Source organism: Muscardinus avellanarius, assembly GCF_963383645.1.
Source record: "Muscardinus avellanarius genome assembly, chromosome: 14".
Classification (NCBI taxonomy): domain Eukaryota; kingdom Metazoa; phylum Chordata; class Mammalia; order Rodentia; family Gliridae; genus Muscardinus; species Muscardinus avellanarius.
This window is the reverse complement of record NC_137800.1, coordinates 49516933-49540666: the sequence shown is the minus strand read 5'-3', so window position 1 is coordinate 49540666 and position 23734 is coordinate 49516933. Positions and strand designations below refer to the sequence as shown.

The 23734-nt window shown below is 37.5% G+C and overlaps 1 protein-coding gene across 1 annotated transcript in view; it reads right to left on the bottom strand.

Moving 5' to 3' along the window:
- The window catches only part of WRN (WRN RecQ like helicase), a gene marked incomplete at both ends in the record, with an annotated part of 136466 nt that overhangs the window by 92046 nt on the left and 20686 nt on the right, over window positions 1–23734 (bottom strand). The window contains 3 exons of the mRNA XM_080710251.1: window positions 2611–2691; window positions 4064–4490; window positions 19277–19391. Of these exons, the coding sequence (XP_080566377.1) occupies window positions 2611–2691; window positions 4064–4490; window positions 19277–19391 (623 nt within the window). The remainder of the gene's footprint in view (window positions 1–2610; window positions 2692–4063; window positions 4491–19276; window positions 19392–23734) is intronic.

The following is a 23734-nucleotide window of genomic DNA, read 5'->3' as shown; positions in this document are numbered from 1 at the left end:
ACAGGGTCTCGTAAGCCAGCGCAACTGGCTTTGAACCTGCGCGATCCTCCTGTCTCCACCTCCCAAGTGCAGGGATTACAAGTGTGCGCCACCACGCCCAACTAAATGTGGTTTTTAACTGTCAAAAATATAATTTTAGGAAAAAAATATTAAATGTGAAATAAAGTTCTGTTTTTATTTTAGATTCATGTCTTATTTTCTCCCTTAAAGATTAACTGATTATTTGAAGAACGTCCGGATATTTCAAAATTGTGTCATCTGTAAAACTTTTACTAAGAACTGATTTGTAGGTCTTTATAAAAACCACTTATTTTTTTCTTTTTATTAAAACTTCCATTTGCCGGGCGTGGTGGCGCACGCTTGTAATCCCAGCACTTGGGAGGCTGAGACAGGAGGATCGTGCAGGTTCGAAGCCAGCCTCAGCTACTTAGTGAGACTCTCAGCAACTTAGTGAGACCCTGTTTCCAAATAAAATACAAAACAGGTCTGGGAGTATAGCCCAGAGGTAGAAAGCCTCTGTGCTCTACCCCCAGTACCATAAAAAAAAAAGTTAAAAAAAAAAACTTTCATTTACTGACTATGGGTTTTGTTTTGTTTTTTAAATTTACCCATTTCAGAACTAGAAGAGAAAAAAAAGGATTGTTTCTGATTTTTCTTACTCAAATATATTCAGAGAATATTGTAAAAACAGGAAGCAGACAGGTACAGTGGAGCAACTCTGTAATCTCAGTACTTGGAAGGCTGAGAAAGGAGGATCACAAGTTCAAGGCTAGTCTGGGCCACTTAGTGGGACCCTGTTTCAAAACAAATAAATAAATAAATAAAAAGGGCTGGAGGTATAGTTCATATAATGGCCTTGGGTTCAATTCTCAATAACAATAAAAGGGGGGAGATCCTTTAAAAAATGAACACACAATTGTTGCCTATAAGAGTTAATATATGCTTTTAGAAGTCCATTAAGTATCCCATAAATAGACTGCTTGAATAATACAATACTCAGAATAATGGTTAATCAATACAGGAATGATGATTTACCTAATATGTATTAAATACTTAACTGAATACCAAGCTCTGTACTAAGCTCTAAACAATACCATATATAATAATTTTAAGTGTTAACTGATTTTCAGAGAAGCTAAGAAATTTGGCAAAAGTCACACTGCTAATGAATGGAGGAAAAATTCAAGTCCATTTGAATTTATATATATATATATATTTTTTTTTGCAGTACTGGGGATTGAACCCCGTCTTCCTCTGGGAGATATATATATATATATATATATATATATATTTTTTTTTTTTTTTTTTTTTTTCCTAAGCAGTCTTGCTAAGTTGCAGAGGCTGACTTTAAACCTGGGATCCCAGCCAGACGTGGTGGCACACGCTTGTAATCCCAGCACTTGGGAGGCTGAGACAGGAGGATCCCACAGGTTCAAAGCCAACCTCAGCTACCTGGTAAGGTCCTGTTTCCAAATAAAGTATAAAATAGGTCTGGGAGTATAGCGTGGAGGTAGAAAAGACCCTGGGTACCACTCCTAGTACCACCAAAAAATGAAAATAAAAATTAAAAATAAATAAACCTGGGAACCTCCTGTCTCTGCCTCCCAAGTACTGGGATTGGGATTACAAGTGTGAGCCAACAAACCCTGCTCAGAATCTATATTCTTAAGCATCACTGTTATTGCCACTAATAAACCTCAATTAAAGAAATAAGGAAATTATTCTCATTTCATAAAAAGAAAAATCTCATCCATGTAAAGATTAAGAATATAAAGCATAAACAGCAGAGTTTTTCTTCTTTTTCCACTTAATTCAGTTAAACTGGCTTTTCTTTCTTTTTTGGTGAGGATAGGATGGGGGGTGTGCTGGGAATTGAACCTGGGCCTTGTGCATGCTCTACCATTGAGCTACATCCCAGCTTCACTTTTGTATCTATCTTTGGTTCACAATACCTGAAAAACTAGAAACTGGGTGAGGAAGTAGGAAACATATAAATTATAAAGTAGTAATTTCAACGTTGACAATAAAATGGAATAATTTAAAGCATTAGAAAAGTATATAGAATAAAATATTAAAAACTCATACTTAGTAATACCAAAAGATGAGGAATATTATTGAATATGTAAAAATAGAACTTCAGAAAAAAAAGATATATACATGGATATAAAGAATAATAAACCAATTTTAAAACTAAAGAGCTTTGTCATGTCTATATTCCAGGAAGTTTTTCAAAACTAACATAAAGACCAGGACTGATAACACATATCTATAATCCCAGCTACACATGTCTATAATGCCAGCTATGTGAGAGACAAAGACAGTAGGATTAAAAATTCAAGGACAGCTTTGGCAATACAGCAAAGCTCCATTTCAAAAAAGAAAAATAACTGACAAAGAAGGAACACAAAATGTATTTTAAAAGTAGGATACTTTTAAATCATTATTCATATGCCACATAAAGATATAAAGAAATATGGATTGAAAATCATTAGATCTAATGTTACATAATTGATAGCAATTTCATTGTGGCAAGAAATAGTTTAGAATTAGGTATCTTAAGTATCTTTTTGGAAAGAATTTGAAGTAAATTTACCATCATTTTAAACATACCTTAAGCATCTCCATTTCTAAGTCTTCATCACTTTCAATTACATAAGATGAATCATTTTCATTGTCATCAGGAGAAAAATGCTTTAAAAGAAGCATTTAAAATATTAACTTCCAATATATTGATCTTATACCCTCTTTTCTACAAAATAAAGTTTCTATACATTAGCTATCTTTAGACATCTTCTTCCCTTACTAATGTATACAGTATATTCATACACTTTTATGAGACATAGATAGGAGAAAGGTGAGGAGGAAGAAATGACAAAAAAAAAAAAAAAACCAAACAACAAAAAAGAATAAAAGAAATACAGTTAGCAAGATGGACAAGTCAGATGAGCAAATTTGAAATATAATCCCCGCTTTAAATGAGAGTTCAAAGTGAAAAGTGCAACTATATTTAAACAATGTCATATTGTGTCTCACTCTTGTGAGCACAAGGGCATATTCGCTATGTTGAAAATATCTGTACAAAGTCAAGAGTAATTGATTTTTTATACATGAAATGTGCCATTTTAAAGTATATGCACAATAAGAAACTTCTAGAAAATTAAAGGGTAATGCGAATGATAGCAAAACATGGTACTTTCCAAATAAGGAGTCCGCTTATAATTGTCTTCAATGAAAATATTTTGAAAGCATTTTTTCTTTTTTGTCTTTTGGAGTTTTTTTTTTCTTTTTTTCTTTTTTTTTTTTTTGTACTGGTTATTAAACCCATGAGGGCTTTACCTCCAAACTACATTCCCAATTCTATTTTATTTTATTATTTTGTTTTGTTTTGTTTTAAAACAGGGTCACAGTAAGACAGGAGGATAGCAGGTTTGCAGCCAGCCTCAGTTATTGAGTGATCCCTTTTGCAACTTAGTGAGATCCCATTTCAAAACAAAGAATAAAAAAAGTAGAGCTGGAGGTTTATCTCAGCGAAAGAATGCCCCTGGAATCCATCACCAGTTCCACAAAAACAACAACAACAACAACAACAACAACAACAACAACAACAACAACAACAACAACAAATCTTCTCACACTAGCAGGTAAAAAAAATTGTATATGAGGAAATAAAAATAACACCAAAAAAAATCAAGTTTAGAAGAGTAAGCACTAGTAAGATATGTTAAGAATTCACAAAAAGCAGAGATATCTATTATGTAAAAAGCATAAGAAATGTTAAAATAACGAATTACAATAAATGTCTATTGGGACCATAGAAGCTTTCCAATAAACAATGTTGTTTATTATACTGAGAAGTAGCAAACTACCCCATGAACCAAAAGCAACCCACTGCCTGTAAGTAAAGTAGTATTAAAACACAGAAAGCACATTTGTTTACATTTTTCTATGGCAACAAAGACTATATGTCACCTAAAATCTAAGATATTTAATTATATTCCTATTAACAGATAAAATTCATCCAACCCCTACTGATGATTAAAAATATATATTTCTTCTTTAGTACCTCAGTAGATTGGTAAGAAATATCATTAGGAATTTTTTCCTGAGCTTGTTGTTCCAAAATTTGGAGTTCATATTCTGTTATATCGAAAGACATCAAATCAGTTCTTTCTGTATTTTCTTTTGATTTATTGTCTTCTATTCCATCTTCAAATCTATCTTCTTGATTCACATCATTTTCAACTACATCTTCTCTACCATGTTGAACTAAATTATCAAATGTTGTGTCCCATGTCTCATCTTTAATTTTGGTAAAAATTTTATGTTTTCTCATTTGTTTCTGTTGTTCTCCACTAACAGTTGAATCCTCAAATGATAATAAGTTTAAATTACTGCTAGGCCTCAGTTGAGTCTCCATGTTAGTAGAACCAAATATCATCTTCCTCAGCGAATATAGATTTTCTGAAATATTCTTCAATATTATAGAAACCCTAAAAAAATTTAAAAAGATTATTCAATTTCAAATGAATTTATAAGGACAAGTTTCAAAGTATTTTTATATTAAAAAAAGCTTTCTAAACTTACCTTTACTTAGAAAAATTGAATTACAGTTATTCTTCATCCACTAATGCCCATACATGATTACAGGTAGACTATTCTCTAGCACAGCTACGTACTTTTGAATCCAACAGCTGACTTACATGCAGTTACTTATATCAACAATGTTCAGTCCCAAACATATGTCTGCTATTTTTTGTAATTAATTTACTAAATATAAAGTAAATTAATGCTTTATCACCACAAAGAAGAAAAACTATTTCATTAAATTCTAAGTTGAACACATGGAAAGACCTAGCAAACTGAAACAAAAGAAAAAAGAAGAAAAAAAAGAACTGGGCATGTTGGCACACACCTGCAATTCCAGAATTCAGAATGCTAAGACCAACCTCAGCAACTTAATCCCTCAGCAACTTAGTGGGGTTCCATTTAACAATATAAAAAAATAATAAAGTAAGGTTAGAGGTATAACTCAGAGGTAAAATGTCCCAGATTCAACCCCAGTACCACAAAAATAATTGAATAAAATAAATTTTAAAAAAAAAGTTAGCCAGGCTTGGTCACACACTTGGAAAGTACTCCCAGCACTTGGGCGGCTAAGATACAAGGATTACAGTTTTGGGAACAATTTCAGCAACTTAGCAAGACTCTCAGCAACCTAGAGAGATGCGTTTTTTAAAAGAAAAAAGAAAAAGGGCTCCTGATGTAGCTTAAAGATAGAATGCCCCTGGATTCAAACCCTAGTACCATACCAAAAAAAAAAAAAAAGTTGTCTGATATATTATAATAAAAATAACTGTAAATTTTCAAAAATAATCACAAAACTTAGAAATTATAGAAGATATGCTCTGGGTGAAGTTTAAGTAAAAAATACTCTGAAGAACAACTCCAAAGAGTAGGTATATTTAAAGAAACAAACTTCATTCTCTCGCCGCAAATGGGAACAAACATTTATATTTAAAGAAAATTTGTATGATTCTATGATTTACTTTACTTTTTCAATTCGCTGATCAATTACTAGTCCCAAATATATTAAGTGTGTTTATGCTATAATTTGAAAATAATGCTGTTTTACATTCTCAAAGTCTCAAAATGAGACATACATTCTTTAAAATATAGAGAAAAGCTTCCCATCAATAGGCATATAAAACATGATAAATATAGTAATATATATATGAATAAATATAAATTTAACTTAGTTCAACTACAATTGTTAATGTATAACATCTCAACTGTGTGGCGACACAATCACCATACTTGATTAATGACAATGGAAAGCAACTACTAGGTTACAAAATAATGCACATTATCTTGCCTATTAGTTGTAGGTCTTATTAAAGTAATTTCTAGGTACTTCATAAAAGCAGAAATTAGAATAAAGAGAGTATGATGAGCTCGGAGACATGTTATTACTATGGAATTAGTTATTATATTTTGGTTCTTTCACTTTACAGTATTTATAATCAATATTTAGTAAAACCTGAAATGTCTTTTATATTTACGTGTGTGTGTGTGTGTGTGTGTGTGTGTTGGCGGTACTAGGGATGGAATCCAGGGACATTCTACCTCCAAGCTGTACTGCCAGTCCTATTTTTTTAATTCTTCAGTTTTTTAAACAGGGTCCAAATGAACTGAAAAGGGCCTCAGTAAGTAGCTGTGGCTGTCTAAGAACCACGATCCTCTCGTCTCAGCCTCCCACATGCTGGGATTACAAGTGTTCGCCATTTTGATATTATTGACTCAAATAACAATTTACTCTGTCATGAGAATAAGCTATCAAAGTACTGAGTAGTTTCAGGAATTATTTCCACATGGAAAATTGCACTATAAACAGCTCTCCAAGGTTGTACTGAGGGTTAAGTTAGCAAAGTCTACATTAACACAAACAAAAAGAAGAGCAAAATTAAATTCAAAACTAAAAACATTAACTTTCTAAAATTCTGTAAATCTTAGAATATTTATCATAAATGTTTCTACACAGCTATTCAAATATAAGAACAAAGGACTATAGTAGGACAGTTATATGATACATTTTAATTGTTAAATGTACAGGGAATGTTACAACATATAGCAACAGTAACACAGATCAATAGGTCTGTAAGGGCATTCTTCCCACACTAACATCACAGAATGACATGTTTCATGTAAGATAACTAGTAGTTACTCTAACAAATACCAAAGGCTATCCTGCCTTCTTCAATAAGACACGTGTACTTTTTCTTTGTTTTTAGTATTCCTATTATACATTAGTTGCCTAAATACAGCCTCAGCACACACAGGATGTCAAGTGCATGACTACAAAATGAGAGATATATACTGATTTTAAATCAGTAACTAAGCATTACTATATTCAAAAGACATTTAGAGTCTACTGAATATAAAGTTGTTCCCTTCTGTACTGATCCGCAAACTGTTGAGTTCTTGTTTCTAATTGTTATAGTGTTGTGCACTTCTCCAGATGCCAGATGCCACTTCAAGCTACTGTCATGAGCATATCAATGCTTACTCATACCAATTTCATCTTTCTCTGTTCTTATGGATTTTTATTTATTATTTATACTTTTATTAGTGCATTATAGTTTCACATCATTATGTAGTTCACAGTGATAGGGACATACATGCACATAGCACTTTCACTTGGTTCTCTCCCCAATCCTCCCTTCCCCATAGAGGGTACTGAGACTGTCATTGATATACTTACATATGTACCTAATGTCAATAAAAGTGGTTCCTTCATTGATCTACCCTTTCCCCACCCCTTTGCCTAGACCACCTCTCTCACTTCACTGTAGTTTCTCTGCTACTATCTGAAGTCCCTAGAATCCTGGCTTTAATCTAACTCCTAGATTACTCCCTAGCTCCCGCATATGAGAGAAAACATATGAGCATTCATTTTTTGTGACTGGCTAATCTCACTTAGCATGAGGTTCTCCAGGTCCTTCTACTTTCCTGCAAATGACATTATTTTCTTCTTCTTGATTACTGAGTAGAATTCTATTGCATGTATATCCCATAATTCTGTAATCTACTCATCTACTGAAAAACATCTAGGTTGGTTCCATAATTTGGCTATTGTAAATTGTGCTGCTCTAAACATGGATATGTATATATTACTATAATATTCTGATTTCAGGCCTTTGGAAAGATACCAGGAGTGGTATAGCTGGATCATATAGATCCAATTTTCTGAGGAATGTCCACTGATTTCCATAGCAGCTACACTAATTTGCTATCCCACCAAAAGTGAGAAGAGTTCCTATTTCCTCACATCCTCAGCAGCATGCATCGTTGTTTGACTTCTGATGATTGCCATTCTGACAGGGGTTAGATTGAATCTCAGTGTAGTTTTGATTTGCATCTTCCTGATTGCTAATGTTGTTAAACTTTTTTTTTCATGTATTTATTGGCCATTTGTATTTATTCTTTTGTGAAGTGTCTATTTAGTTCAATTGCCCATTTTTTTAAATTGGGTTGTTTTTTAGAGTTGAGTCTATTGAGTACTTTTTTTATATTCTAGGTAAATAATCCTCTATCAAAAGGATAGCTGGCAAAGATCTTCCATGCTATAGGGTCTCTATAGACTCTTAATAGTTTCCTTTGATCATCAGAAGATTAATGTCATCCCATCTATTAATTCTTGTTTTAATTTCTTGAGCTTTAAGGTCTTATTGTGCAAGTTTCTACCTGTGCCTATCTGTTGAGAGTGTTGGGATTATGTCCTCCTCTAGTAACTTCAAAGTCTCTTCTAGTCTAATTTCCAGGCTTTGGATCCATCTCAAGTTGACTACTGTACAGGGTGAGAGGTGTTTAACTCCATTTTTCTACAAATGGATAACCAAGTTTCTCAACATCATTTGTTGAAAAGGCTGTCTTTTCTCCAATATATGTGTTTGGCATCTTTGTAAAAAATCAATTGGCTCAGCTAGGTGTGGTGGCACACACTTGTAATCCCAGCATTTGGGAGGCTGAGACAGGAGGATCGTGGTTTACGCCAACCTCAGCTATTTAGTGAGGCCCTCCGCAACTTAGTGAGACCCTGTTTCAAAATAAAGAATAAAAAACAGGGCAGGAGATGTAGCTTGGAGGTTGAATACCCCTAGGTTCCATTCCCAGACCCACACACACAAAAGAAAAATCAATTGGCTCTAAATGTGTATATTTGTTTCTGTATATTCTATTCTGATCCACTGATCTGTGTGTCTGTTTTTGTGCCAATGCCATTCTGTTTTTATTACTCTACCTCTGAAGTATAATTTAAAGTCAGGAATTATACTTCCTGCATGGTTCTTATTAGTTAGAATTGCTTTGCCTATTCTGGGCCTCTTGTTTTTCTATATGGAATTTAGGACTGATTTTTATAGGTCTGTGAAGAATGTCATTGGTATGTTGATAAAGACTGCATTGACTATGTAAATCACTTTTGATAGAATGGCCATGTTGATCTAATTTGTTCTGCCTATTCAAGAGCAAGAGAGATCTTTTCATCTTTTAAGATCTTCAATGTCTTTACTTAGTGTCTTATAATTTTCACTGTAGACATCTTTTACCTCTTTGGTTAGGTTTAATCATAGATATTTTATTGTTTTTGAAGTTACGTGAATGAAATTCGTCTTCTGAATATCTTTCTCAATTGGCTAATCATAAGCATATAATTTTTTAGATTGAATTTGTATCCTACTACTTTTCTGAATTTGTTAATCAGTTCTAGAAGTCTTTTCATTGAATTTTTTGGGTCTTCAAATTTATGATCAAGGAAAAATGACAACTGTGGAACCCAGCACATCTCAGTAGCTGTAACATACAAAAATCAACTACCAAGAAGGCAACTCTTTGACAAGAAAAACAAAGCAGTGAAAATACATGCAAACAAAAACACAAAAAAGGGAACCACAGCAGAATAAAATCCAGTATTCACAACACAAGACAGCAAAGAGCCCAAGCATATGACTGACCTGGTGTGGAGGCCTGCACCATCTCAAGAGGCTTGCCAGGGCGGGCTCCATGACCCCAAGAAATCCCTATCAAGAAAGCCAAGGACTTGAGGTGAAGTAAGCAGCAACAGAATTGCAAAATCTGAAGCAACCAGCATCACACTTAAAGGATGGAGAAAAAAAAAAGACAAGATCCAAAAGCCCATATGCTTATCAAAATCCTTCACCTATGACAGCACACTGTGCCCTCCAGAGACCTGGGCTGGCAAGACAATAAGGTAATTACATTTCTCAGCAGACGACTGCCCAGAGCAGCCCCAGGGATCCCAGAGGGCTAAAATTTGACAGTCCACCCCTGAGGTGGTCAGGCTTCAATTGACAGAACCACAGAAAAGGCCCAGAGTGCCCAGGGTGCGGGACCTACACAGGGTCACAGGAGGTTGCTCTGAGATTACGCTGGACACCCTATATCAGCAGGGGTTGGGAAGGGCAAGACCCAATCCAGAAAAAGTACAGAACCCATTAATAGTGAAACCCGCTGACCTGAGACCTGAGCACAAAGCGATGAGAGGTGAAAGAGGGGGGCAAACACTCAAAAAGTGGGTCCAAAAACTGAAAATAGGTTACTGAGCAAATGAGAAATATTGGAACAGGCTCCAGAACTACTACAGTAAGCAGACAATAAATTGATGAAAGTATCTCTGCAGAGGTCAAGTGGGCCCTTTATGTGTAAGTTTGCATTACTATTTCTTTCTTCAGTTCATTGATAATTTTCTTATTATATTTGCTTGGTTTTGCTTTTGATTTGCTATTGTTGTTGTTATTAGTCGGGTTTGTTGTTTTGTTTTTTCTGCATGTTTGTTTGCTCCCTCCCCAATCTCTTTCACAAGCCTCCTCCGTCTATCCTATTTACTCTCTTCTGTCAAAACTATTTCTTTCGGTATCTCCTGGTTTAATATTAAAGCTATTTCATATTTCTATACCTAAATTCTCTATATTGACTACAAGAATCCTACTATATATTCACTATCTCTCATCTCAAACAAATACTACCATATACTTAAAATTCTTATTCAATTTGATCATATCCTCTACTTTACCCTATTCCTGTACACATCATCCCAGCTCCTCAACCCTCACCTATCCGTCACCATTTAAACAACACTACTTACCCGTGCATGAACTTGCTGTCACCTCTAAATCCCTATATAACTAAAACTGGATAAAAAAGGTGATCCACAGGAAAGGACAACCAGACAACAAAGATTAACTAACTATAGCCAATAGGAAGAAATGATCAACAGACCATACATCAAGGTTTAAAAAAAGCACAATTTCACAAACTCTTCTTCCCACACCATTGAACTGACTCTTTATAAAGGTAGTGGCAGATAGAATATCTGACCTTAATACCTGAAACCCATCAAAGCCACCATAACAGCAAGCAGAAAGAACTCCAGAGCAACTCAGTATTGATGATTTACAGGTAGAACAACAGTAGGGTGATCGTAGACACTATCTTTAGGATTAATATCAAAGTGTGAGTGGTATCTGGAATCATGTCTCCCAACAGCAATCTATACCTATCAATAATGACTCACAAACAAAAAGACAAGATGCCAAGAAAGCAGAAACAAAAACCCGAGAATTCTGAAATCTGGAATCATGTCTCCCAACAGCAATCTATACCTATCAATAATGACTCACAAACAAAAAGACAAGATGCCAAGAAAGCAGAAACAAAAACCCGAGAATTCTGAAAATATGAGGATGAGAAACAGTAAGGAAATAAGGGAAATCACAAATAATGACTTAGAGAAAAAGCAAGAAAGAGAATTCTGAATCCTGATCTTTAAAATGATGAAAGACCTCATAGTAAGGGTACATGAAATGAAAGAGGAAACTGAGATGTTAAGAAAAAACCAGAAAGAGGCCTGGGATGAAATGAATGAGTCAATAAATAAAATGAAGACAGCAATAGAAATTCTCAAAGACAGATGAAATGAAAAACAGAATATCACTGTTAGAAGAACAGTTCATTCAAAACAAAAAGCACAGTCAAGAATATACAACAGCCGGCATCGGAGCCTGCTGTGAGGTAAGGCCGTTACTGGGGCCCCCGAGGCCGGGATTGGAGCCTGCCAAGGGGTTAGGCTGATGCCGGGGCCAGCGGCCGGCATTGAAGCCTACCGTGAGGCAAGGCTGGTACTGGGGCGTCCGAGGCCAGAATCGGAGCCTGCCAAGGGATTAGGCCGGTGTCGGGGCCAGCGGCCGGCATCGGAGCCTTCTGTGAGGCAAGGCTGCTACTGAGGCCTCTGAGGCCTGGATCGGAGCCTGCCAAAGGGTTAGGCTGGTGCTGGGGTCAGCGAGGCCACCTTCGGAGCCTGCCATGAGGCAAGGCCGGTGCTGGGGCCTCCTAGGCCGGGATTGGAGCCTGCCGAGGGGTTAGGCTAGTGCTGGGGCCAATGGCCGGCATCGGAGCCTGCTGTGAGGCAAGGCCGCTACTGGGGCCTCCAAGGCCAGGATCAGAACCTGCTGAGGGGTTAGGCCGATGCTGGGGCCAGCGGCCAGCATCGGAGCCTGCCGTGAGGCAAGGCCGGTGCTGGGGCCTCCAAGGCCGGGATCAAAGCTTACCAAGGGGTTAGGCCGGTGCCGGGGCCAGCGGCTGACATCGGAGCCTTCCATGAGGTAAGGCCACTACTGAGGTCGCAGAGGCCAGTATCAGAGCCTGCCTTGAGGCTAGGACAGTGCTGGGGCCAGCGAGGCCAGGATCAGAGCCAGATGAGGAGTTAGGCCGGTATCTGGGCCAGCGAGACCAGAATCTGGGCCTCCCATGAGGCAAGGCCTCTGCTTGAGCCAGCGAAGTCTGGATCAGTCCACCGGGTAGCCAGGCCACTACTGGGGCTGTCAAGAGTGAGATCAGTACTTGCAACACGACATGCACAGAGAAATATCGCAGAAAAAAAAACAAACAAACAGATGCTTCCCCTAATAAGCAATAACTAGGAGGAAAGGGGCAACAGGAAGAGGTCGAGCTATAGAAAGGGCCCTATAGTGAAGCAATTAAGGTGACCAATCAGAGGGTATAGAATAGGGGATGATGGAGCCTCTTTAAAACGCAGGAGGTACATAAACAAATGTATCAAAGTTAATCACCAAACAAGCATGGGATCGAGGGAGGGGGAAGGAATGGGATGGGGACTGGATGAGGGCTAATTGGATGATGTGTGCTTGTATATCCTCTCAAGTCTTATATTCCAATGTGATGTATGATTACAATGCACCAATAAAAATAAATTTAAAAAAAAGAGTATACAGAAGACATTACAACAGAACCTAAACATCCAACAACTATGGCACAATAGGAAACATCCTTACAAATAAAAGGCATTAAAGAAGGGATAGAGACACAAAACAAGGCTAAAGTAATTGTTTCAGAAAAATAATTTCAGAAAATATTCCAAACACCAGAGAGACTTGGACATCCATATATAGGAAACATAGAACACCATTAAGACAAGATTAAAGAAGGATCTCCTCACGCCATATAATAATCAAAATGACCAACATAAAAGCTAAGGAAAGAATCTTTTTAAGATTCTTTTAGAAGTAATAACAAAAGAGTGGGTGATATTCAGGAGCAAAATAATAAAAATCATGCCAGACTTCACAACGCAAGTAATAAACACCAGGAGAGACTGGTATGATGTAATCCAGACCCTGGAAGAAAATATCTTCAAACCAAAAATGCTATATCCAGCAAGGTTATTATTTAAAATTGATGAAGAAATAATAAATTAAAATTGATGAAGAAATAAAATTCATGTATACTAAACCAGTGTGAGAAAATAATTTAAATAAGTCATAAAATGGAAAAAAAGCAAATTTAAGAACCACAGAAAGGATAAATTCAATTAGTGAGACAACTAAGCAAAGAAGAAATAACACTATATCAAACAGAATATACAACACAAAGAGACAGGAAATAAAAATAATATCTCAATAGTAACACTGTCAAAGAATTTTTTTTTTTTTCTTTTTTGGTGATACAGGGGTTCCTGGAAGCACTTCTACCTCCGGGCTACACTCCCAGACCTATTTTATACTTTTTTATTTTTGGAAACAGGGTCTCTTAAGCCAGCACCGCTGGCTTCGAACCTGCGCAATCTCCCTGTCTCCGCCTCCCAAGCACGGGGAATACAAGCATATGCCACCACGCCTGGCCTGTCAAAGGATTTAACTCACCATTTAAAAGATATAGACTGGCAATGTGTATTAAGAAACATAACCCAAATATATACTGCATGCAAGAAACTCACCTTATAGCCAAATATATTTATAGGCTAAAAGGAAAAGGGCTATAACACTACTGAGTATCTTTCCAAAGTGGTTGAAATCAGAGAACTACAGTAACATATGCATAGCCATGTTCACAGCAGCAAAATTTGCAATAGCCAAAATATGGAACCAACCTAGATATCCATCAACTGATGGACAATGATACCTGTATTGCCACTCCTTTTAAATACAGTTCTTGTGCTGGGTGTGGTGGCGCACGCTTGTAATCCCCTCACATGGGAGGCGGAGACAGTAGGATTGGGCAGGTTTGAAGCCAGCCTTGCTGGCTTAAGAGACCCTGTTTCCAAACAAAAATATAAAAAATAGGTGTCTGGGAGTGTAGCCTGGAGGCAAAAGTAGGACTTCTAGGAACCCCAGAACCACCTAAAAAAAAAAAAAAATAGTGCTAGGGGTGGAGCTCGGAGGTAGAATGCCCCTGGATTATTCCATTCCCAGTACTGCAAAAGAAAAAAAAAAAAGAAAAAAAAAATATATATATATACTATTCCTTAGGAAAAATAAATATAGGATCATGTTGTCTGAATACAGCAATAATTTTAATCCTCTTTTCCTATTTGCATTCCTTTGCTATCTTTCTCTTGCCTTACTGCCCTGGTAAGAGTCTCAAGAACTGTATTTAAAAGGAGTGGCAAGTCGGGCGTGGTGGCGCATGCTTGTAATCCCCGCACTTGGGAGGCGGAGACAGGAGGATCGCGCAGGTTCGAAGCCAGCCGCGCTGGCTTAAGAGACCCTGCTTCCAAATAAAAAAAATATAAAAATAGGTCTGGGATTGTAGTCCAGAGGTAAAAGAGTTCCATCCCTAGTACCACCAAAAATAAAAAGTAAAAAAAAATAAATAAATAAAAGGAGTGGCAATACAGGTATCCTTTTCTTACTCCTGATTTTAAAGAGAATTCTTCATAATTTCCCATTCAATATGATGCTGGCTTTGGGTTTTTTGTGTATTGCCTTAATAATATTAAGTTCCTTCTATTCAATCTTCTGCAGTATTTTTACAGGAATAGGTGTTGGATTTTGTCAAATAATTTTTCAACATTCATTGAAATGACCATGTGATTTTTGTCCTAAGTTCTATTAAATTTTTTTTTGGGGGGTGGAACCCGGGAGCATTTGACCTCTGAACTATAACCCCTGCCCTAGTCTTTTTTTTTTTTTTTTTCTTTAATTTGAAACTGGGTCTCACTAAGTTGTGGAGGGCCTCACTAAGTAGCCGAGGCTGTCTGTGAACAGCGATCCTCCGGGCTCAGCCTCCCAAATGCTGGGATGACAAGCGTGCGCAGCCACGCCCAGCATCCCAAGTTCTATTTATGTGTTGATTTTCGTATGTTGAACCAGCCTTGCGTCTCTGGGATGAAAGCAATTTGGTCGTGGTGTAAAAATTTTCTTGGTTTTGAAAGTGTCGAATGTTTGTATCTATGTCTATTAATTGATATTGGTCTATAATTTTTTTGACAGATCTTTATTTGGTTTTGGTATTAAGGTGATACTGGCCTCAAAAAAGGAGTTAGGAAGGAATCTATCTCTTTCAATTTCATGTAATAACTTGTAAAGTATTGGATTTAGTTCTTCTATACAGATTTTGTAGAGTTTACCTGGAAATCTGTCTGAACCTAGACTATTCTTTCAAAAAAGGCTTTTTATTGCTGCTTCTATCTCTTTGCTTGATAATAATTTAGTTATCTTCTTAAATAAATTTAGGTACACTGTATGTGTAGAAATCTGCCAATTTCTTGTTTACTAATTTATTGGAATATAAATTTTTCAGAATACTTTTTGATGATGCTCTGGAATTCCCTGACTCTGGTGATGTTTTCTTTTTCACTTTTGATTTTAATAATCTGAGTTGATTTCCTCTTTCTCCTTATTTTTTTGGTAGGTTGGTTAATGATTAATCTCATTACTCTTCAAAGAAGCAGCTTTTTGTTTTGTTGATCTTTTGTACTGTGTTCTTTAGTTGTTCTCTATCTCATTGATTTCTGCTCTGATTTTAATAATAACCTGCCTTCTACTGGCTTTGGTATTATACTGTTCCTGTTATTCCTAGTCCTTGAGGCATGTCATTAGTTTGTTTAGTGATTATGTTTTCCTTAGGGAAGCACTTAATGCTATGAATTTTCCTCTTAAAACCATCTTCATAGGTCCCATAAATTTTAGTAAGTTGTGTCTCTATTTTTTTAATTCTAGGAAATTTTTTATTTCTCCTATTTCTTTTCTGATCGAGTCCTCACTTAAAAGTATATCATTCAATATCCATATATTTATGTAATTTATTTTGGTATTTTTGTTGTTGAATTCTTCTTTCATTCTATTATGATGTGAAAAGATGTAGGGAATTACATTTCATTTTTTAATTTGCTGGTATTCACTTTGGGTCCCAGGAGGTTCTATGAGCAGCTGAGAAGAATGTGTATTCACCTGTTGTTGAATGGAATATTTTCTAAGAAGTCCATTTGGAACTAATAACATTATAGAATACTGAAAAGTCTTTACTCATATTTTTGCCTGTAAGTTCGATCTAGGGGTTTGAATAGTGTGTTGAAGTCTCCCAATATTTAGAGTTTTAAGTCTCCCAATATTTAAAGTTTGTTTCCTAAAAGTGGGTATACCCACACTGGGGCATAAATGTTTAGTCTCATTACATCTTACTGTTGATTACTCCTTTTATAAGTAAGAAGTGACCCACTTTGTCTCTTCATATAAATTTTAGTTTAAAGTCCTTTTTGTCAGGGGTGAATGTTGCAACACTGCTTCTTTCCAGTTCGATTGCATGATATATCTTTTTGTCTCCTTTCATCTTTAGCCTATGGGTATCTTTGTCTGTAAGGGGAATTTCTTACCAGCAGCATAGTTGGGATTCTTTTCTTTAACCCACAGTGCCAGTTTTGCTTTTTAATTGGGGAGTTTAGACATCTGTTTTTTGATGTTCTTGTTGACAAATGATTTTTGTTTCCTGTCCTTTTGAATTATATTTTGTTTGATATAGTTTTATTTTTCCTTCATTTAGTTGCCCATCTAGTAGAATTCACCCCTTTTCACACTTCTGGTATTTACTTCTTTATGTTTTATTTCTTCAGTATTTTCTCTAGTAATGACTTGGTAGTCATGAATTCTTTAGGTTTTGCTTGTTTGGAATATTTTAGTTCTCCATCAATTTTGAATGATATCTTGCTGGATACAGTAGTCTTGATTGAAATTCGTTTTCTTTCAGGGACTAGGTACATCGAACCTGCTTCTCCTGGCTTACAAGACTTCTGCTGAGAAGCCTGGATTGATTCTACATTGAAATTTGTTCTCTTTCAAGGCACTGGGTACATCATGCCAGCTTCTCCTGGCTTGCATTACTTGTGCAGAGAAGTCTGGATTGATTCTTGTTTTGCCCCTGCATATCATACCTGTTCTTTTGTTTCCATGCTTTTAAGATTCTTTCCTTTTCTCCTATGTTAGTCATTTTGATTATTATGTGTTGTGAAGAAGTTCTTCTTTGATCTTGCTGCATCGGTGTCCTGAATGTTTTCGATATATAGGTATCCAAGTATTTTTCTTCGTCTGGAAAATTCTCTGTTATTATTTCTATGAATAGGTTTCTAATACCCTTGGTTTGTGCTTCTAGACCTTCTTCAATGCCTATTATCTGTAAGTTAGGTCATTTAAAATTATCCCATATTTCTTTGATGTTCTGGTCATGTTTTTGTATTGTTTTCTCAATACTGTTGACTATGTGGCCAGTTTTCAATAAGCTGTCTTCCAAAAATAAGATTATTTTTTCTATGTGGTTAAGCCTGCCATGGGTGGTTTTATTTAGGTCATTTGTGTGTGTGTGTGTGTGTGTGTGTGTGTGTGTGCGCGCGCGCGCACACACACACTCTAAGCTACACCCCTTGCCCTATTTTTTTTTATTCTTTATTTTGAAACCGGGTCTCACTGAGTTGCAGAGGGCCTCACTAAGTAGCTGAAGCTATCCACAAACCACAATCCTCCAGGCCTCACCCTCCCAAATGCTAGGATTACAAGCTTGCGCCACCACGCCTGACTCTATTTTTATATTTTTATTTGGAAACAGGGTCTCTTAAGCCAGCGCATGTGGCATAGAACCTAAGCAATCCTCCTGTCTCCGCCTCCCAAGTACAGGGATTACAAGCGTGTGCCACCACACCCGGCTTATTTAGGTCCTTAATTCATTCACTGACTTCTTCGCTTTGCTTAAAGTGTCTGTCCTTTTGGTCCTTAGTTTGGGCCTCAATTTATCTTATTTATATGTTCTTTGAGTTTCTGTAAGCTTTCTCTGATTTCATCTCTGAGGCCTTTGATCATACTGAAAATTAAAATTCTAATTCTTCTGGCATTTCCTGCAGCTCAGTATAGGTAGCTTCCCTTGTTAAGTTGTGAGAGTTTACTGTTTCCTCACTGGTCTTCACTCTCATGTTTTCAGAGTTCTCAAGTGTGTATTTCTGTTGTCTTGGCATTCTACCTCTGAGATATACCCCCAGCCCTATTTTTTTATTCTTTATTTTGAAACAGGGCCTCACTGAGTTGCAAAGGGCCTTATTAATGAGCTGAAGATGGCCGTGAACCGTGATCCTCCTGTCTTAGCCTCCCTAATGCTGGGATTACAAGCCTGCACCACCAGGCCCAACAAGGCAAAAAAATTTAACAAAAATTATTCAGCTATTATTATGACCAGAGTAAGGTCTGGTTCCAGAAAGTGTTAACTACATAGCACCTGTTGTTCTACAATATCTGTTAATTTGTTCCAAGTATCTCAAGTTAGCTAGTGCTTTAGCTATAAATATATTTTAAAATTTGAATGCTCTTTTTTCTCATATAGTCTACTAACTAGGCTAGATTCTTAAATAATAGCCAGAAAATAATGCAAAAAGTGAAGCGAAGTTACTTTTATTTATAGATTTCAAGTGACTAAACTACAAATATAATTAAAGATACCTGTAAACCAAAAAGGACAACTTTGCATCTTAAGTATCTTCCTTAATGTGCACTTGTTAAGCTGGGCGTGGTGGCACACACTTGTAATCTCAGCACTTGGGAGGCTGAGATAGAAGAATCGCGCAGGTTCGAAGCCAGACTCAGCTACTTAGTGAGGCTCTCAGCAACTTAGTGAGATGTTTTCCAAATAAAATATAAAATAGGTCTGGGAGTGTAGCCCGGAGGTAGAAAGTCCCTGGGTTCTATCCCCAATATGACAAAAAAAAAATTATATATATATATGATTTGTTTTAAACAACATCCTACAAAACAGAAAAGTCTTAGACATTTGGGTATATTACTTCACAAATGGAAAGATAGTTCTCAAATTTATAGATCTATGTTTGCATGTATTCAAGAAAATTTGTCTGAGTCCTCCTTAATGAACAGTTAATTCTTCATACATAGGAATAAAAAGAAATGGAACTAATAAAAACAAAATATTTAACCTCTGTGGATTTTCCAATTTTCCACAAGTGTCAGGAAAATGTTTAGCCAGATTCATCATCTCCTCAGATACTGACATCAACTGCTTCTTCATTTCACCAGGTAGGATTTCCTTCTCTAGGGGGGAAAAAAAAATCAGTATTCATTTTCAGACTTCAAAGAGATCATTTATTTACCTACTTTATTAAATAGTCTTATGGCTCAGATTTTCATTTTCTATCCTTTAAGTGGATTCCAATAAATACATACGTATTTAATTCCCAAATCACTTAGTCATTTTATTTTCTTTTAAAATTTTTGCTCTTTATATTTTGGAATAAATTCTAAGTGATCTGCATTCACACATACCATAGAGCCCAGTGCTCACTGATCTAGGTAACAGGAGAAGGTAAAGATGAGAATCTGAACTTATCTGTACTCTTTCTATACCTTGATCAGCAATCAATACAACACAAGAGCTGCTAACTTGATACAGTTGGATAAATAGAACCTTATCTAACAATTGTCACTCCAAATTGTTGGTCACCAGCAAAATAAAATGCAAGCCTACCTAATATGACCATGTTGCAAATGATCAATTTCATTTGGTCTGGTACATTGTTCTCTATCGATAGCACAAAACTTACCCTCCTTTCCTAAACCTCCCCTTTATTAGCATTTCTTCATCACCACTTCCCTTGTCCTTCAAAAAGTCCAGCTTCTCTGAATTATATCATGTGCTATTCCCAACTGCTACAAATGTCTTGTGATCTCAAAATCACATTCTTTCATTCTTTGAAATTTCATTTATGTTAGCACCTAGTTCATTAACTACCTTCCCCTGAACTACCATTCCTGTGATCATTCCTGGTGATTTCAGCATCCACAGAGACACTCCATCCAAAAATGTGGCCTATACCATTCCCTGACCCCTCCATTTCCAACTATCTTTTCAACTAATTTTAGCTACCCATTCCCATAATCATACCTTGAACCTTGTCATTACCAATAAAAACTTGCCATTTTAAAAGTTTGATTGTAAGTATGCTACCCTCTTAATATCAGCATACCTATATTTCTCTACATATGCATTCCCCAATACAACAATTTTTACACCCCATCACCCTTTCCTTACTCATTATTCTCCCCTTTTCTACTCCCCACCATGACTTACTTTCCTTTCTTAAACACATTATAATAATCCCTCCTTTGATACATATATTCTCGATTCCTTTCTTTTCCTCCATCCTATAGAACTTCCTTAGCAAACTAAACCCAGCTTTTTTGCCTACACCCAACCAGATAAATACAGGTATTATTTAGTAAAACACAATGATGACTCATTTCACTTTAAATTCATGACACAAATCTTAAATGAATGCTCAGTATTACTAACTATACAAATGCCACATTCCTACTCTCTAAATGACTGTTTCACATCTTTTCCTTTCTCTTTAAGCCTCTAATGCCTGTTTATCACTTCTATTACTCAGGGAACAGCTTCACCTCTAATTTCACTAAGAAAACAAAAACACTGAGAACTATCTCATCTTCTAATCTTCAAACTGTTTATTAGTCTACATTCACATCTCTATTCCCATACACATAAAATGCCCTTAAAAGAGTTATCTGTTGGGGTCTGCACAACCACCTGAAAAAACCATGAGAACTTCCGGTTAATCAGCTACATATTTCGCTGAGTGGATATGGAGGGTGTAACTACTCCTCTTGCCCCCACTAGCCCAATTTGGTAATGTTGAGCCTTATTGGCTCATATAATGCTTCCGTGCTCATGAACCCCTCGTGCATTGGATAATGATTGTCTGCAAGTTATGTGCTTTGCACATGCAAGAGTGACCTTTAGCATGATAGGTTAGAATAGTTTCCTGTTGGAAATCCCCCTTGCGATTATTTGCTTTAAATTGGGTTGCCTGAGAAAAATAAATGAGATCCTGCTTGACATGACTCCCGGCTCCCGGTGTGTTGCTGTTCGGGGCCGTCGGCACTCATCAAACTGCGCTGCCCCACCGCTGATGGCCTGGACCTGTCAGTCTGGTGCCCCGTGTAAGGAACTCTTTCTCGGCAAAATGCTGGCAGGCTAATCGGTCTGTGGGTGAGTGTCCCCTCATAAGATATGGGGAAGTCCAGTTCTAAACCTGACCTTGCCCTAGAATCCCTTCGACTCTTTCTCAAGAGCCAAGGACTTAAACTCACTGATAACCAAGCCACCCAGGCCTGGGGGTACCTTTGAAAATCTGCCCCATGGCTCCCCAAAAGTAATCTTTTTGATTGGGATACCTGGGATTGAGTTGAGGGACTGGTTAGGCGAGCCCAGACAGAGCAAGGGGAGATCCCCCCCCAGAGGTTCTCCCCACCATCTCCGCGCTTAAAAGTTGTTTTCCCCCACGGCCCCCAAAGAAACTCGCTGACCATGGCCCCAAGCCAGCAGAAAAAGGGGCTGCCGAACATATACCCCCCTCCGGTCCCGAAGCCCCTAAGAAACCTCCCGATCCCCCCCTTGATCCCTTTGGGTATGCTAAGGGCTCCCCACAGCCCCTTTCCCCGGCCAATTCCTTCTCCATACCCTCGGCTCCGCCGCCATATGCAGGTGAAGCGTGAGCCAAAGGAACTGTGGGCCTCTCTCCTGTCAATGTCAACCCGGAAGGAAACCACCCTGCAGCCTGGTACCCTGGGAACCACAAGACCTGAAAGAACTTAGAAAGGCTGTGACAGAGGACAGGCCTAACTCACCTTGGGCAGACACCCTTATGGAAGGATTAGCCCACCAGGTGCTTGTCCTGCGTGACTAGAGAGACCTCACTAAGGCTGTGCTCCCTGGGGCTCTTTTTCTTAAGTGGATAGCATATTTTCAGGAGGAGTGAACGGAATCCAGCTGCTCAGCCTGTTATACCTCTAAATTATGGCATGCTCTCTGATAGAGGTGATCAGTTCACCACTGGCCTGTAACAGGCGGCCTTAGCCCCCCCCCCCCCAAAGACCAGGTACAAACAGCCACTTTGACAGCGCAGAGGAAATTAGATGAAGGGCCTACTGAAGCCCCTATCACTGGGATAACCCAAAAAGCAAAAATACAAAAGTCAATTAATGAGGCATCCTTAGGGTGATTTAATCCCATGCTGCCTTTAATTTTATATGTTTTCATGGGACGCACCCTATGCATGGCTCTTTGGGCCCAGATGGGAGAGCCTGTTCATTGGATTCATCTTGCTATAGGAGGGGCGCCCCGGGTCTATGCAATAATTGACCAAATTGCTGATTATGTAATTAAAGGAAGGGACATTGCAAATCATCTGTTTGGAATAGACCCTCATGAAATAATAATTCCATAACAGCTGTCAGATTTCACTTGGCTACAAAAAAATAATGCAAGGATAGTGATTGCTCTTGAGGGGTTCCTTGGCAACCTGGATTGCCATTATGGTCCTTATAGGTGGATGAGCTCCTACATACGATTAGAATGGAGACCCCCCAAAAAATACTTGTTTTAACTCCTAATCCAAGTTTCTATTCCATTTTCACTGATGGGGGTCATGTGGGGACCTCAGTAATCATCTACTCCCCCCTCATTAGTGGTGATAATCCTCAACCTGTACACACAATATCTCATCCAATAGAGGGCTCACCCCAGTTTTAAGAGCTTTTTGCCATGACTTTGGCTTTACAAACCATACAAGAACCTACAAATTTATTTTCAGATAGCCTATATGTGGTCAACCTGTTGCCTCTTTTGATGAAAGCTTACGTTAAATTGGATGCCAATCCCATTACCCCCCTAATAATACAAACACAATGTTTACTTAAACAAAGCAGTAACCCAATCTTCGTTCAGCACCTCCATGGCCATCAAAATTTACCTGGCCTCCTTTCCAAAGGAAATCAGGTTGCTGATAAATTTGCTTCCTCTATCTTTACCCTAACAGAAGCCACTCATTTTCATCAGCTTACTCATACAAACTGGAGGGGGTTAAAACACAAGTATCCATACATACCAATAACAGATCTAAAAAATATCGTGTAGACCTGTCGATCCTGCCAACCCTTCCTTCAAATACCCCCCTACAAATCTCAGGCAGCAACCCTCGAGGATTGCGCCCTAACAATCTTTGGCAAATTGATGTAACTCATTATTCCCCCTTTGGTAAATTAAAACACATTTTTGTATCAGTCAATACCTACTCCCGAGCATGCTGGGCCTCAGCCTACGCCGGAGAAAAGACCAAACATGCTATTAGTCATATGCTACAATGTTTTGGCACCCTCGGGTTGCCTGACCAGATAAAAACAGATAACGGACCATGTTTTAATGGCAAGGCCTTTGCTGTTTTCCTCCAAACCTGGATTATCTCCCATACTACAGGCATTCCGTATAATCCTAGAGGACAGACCATTATAGAAAGATTTAATCATACTTTAAACATTGAATTACAAAAGCAAAGGGGGAACTAATCACCCCCACATGA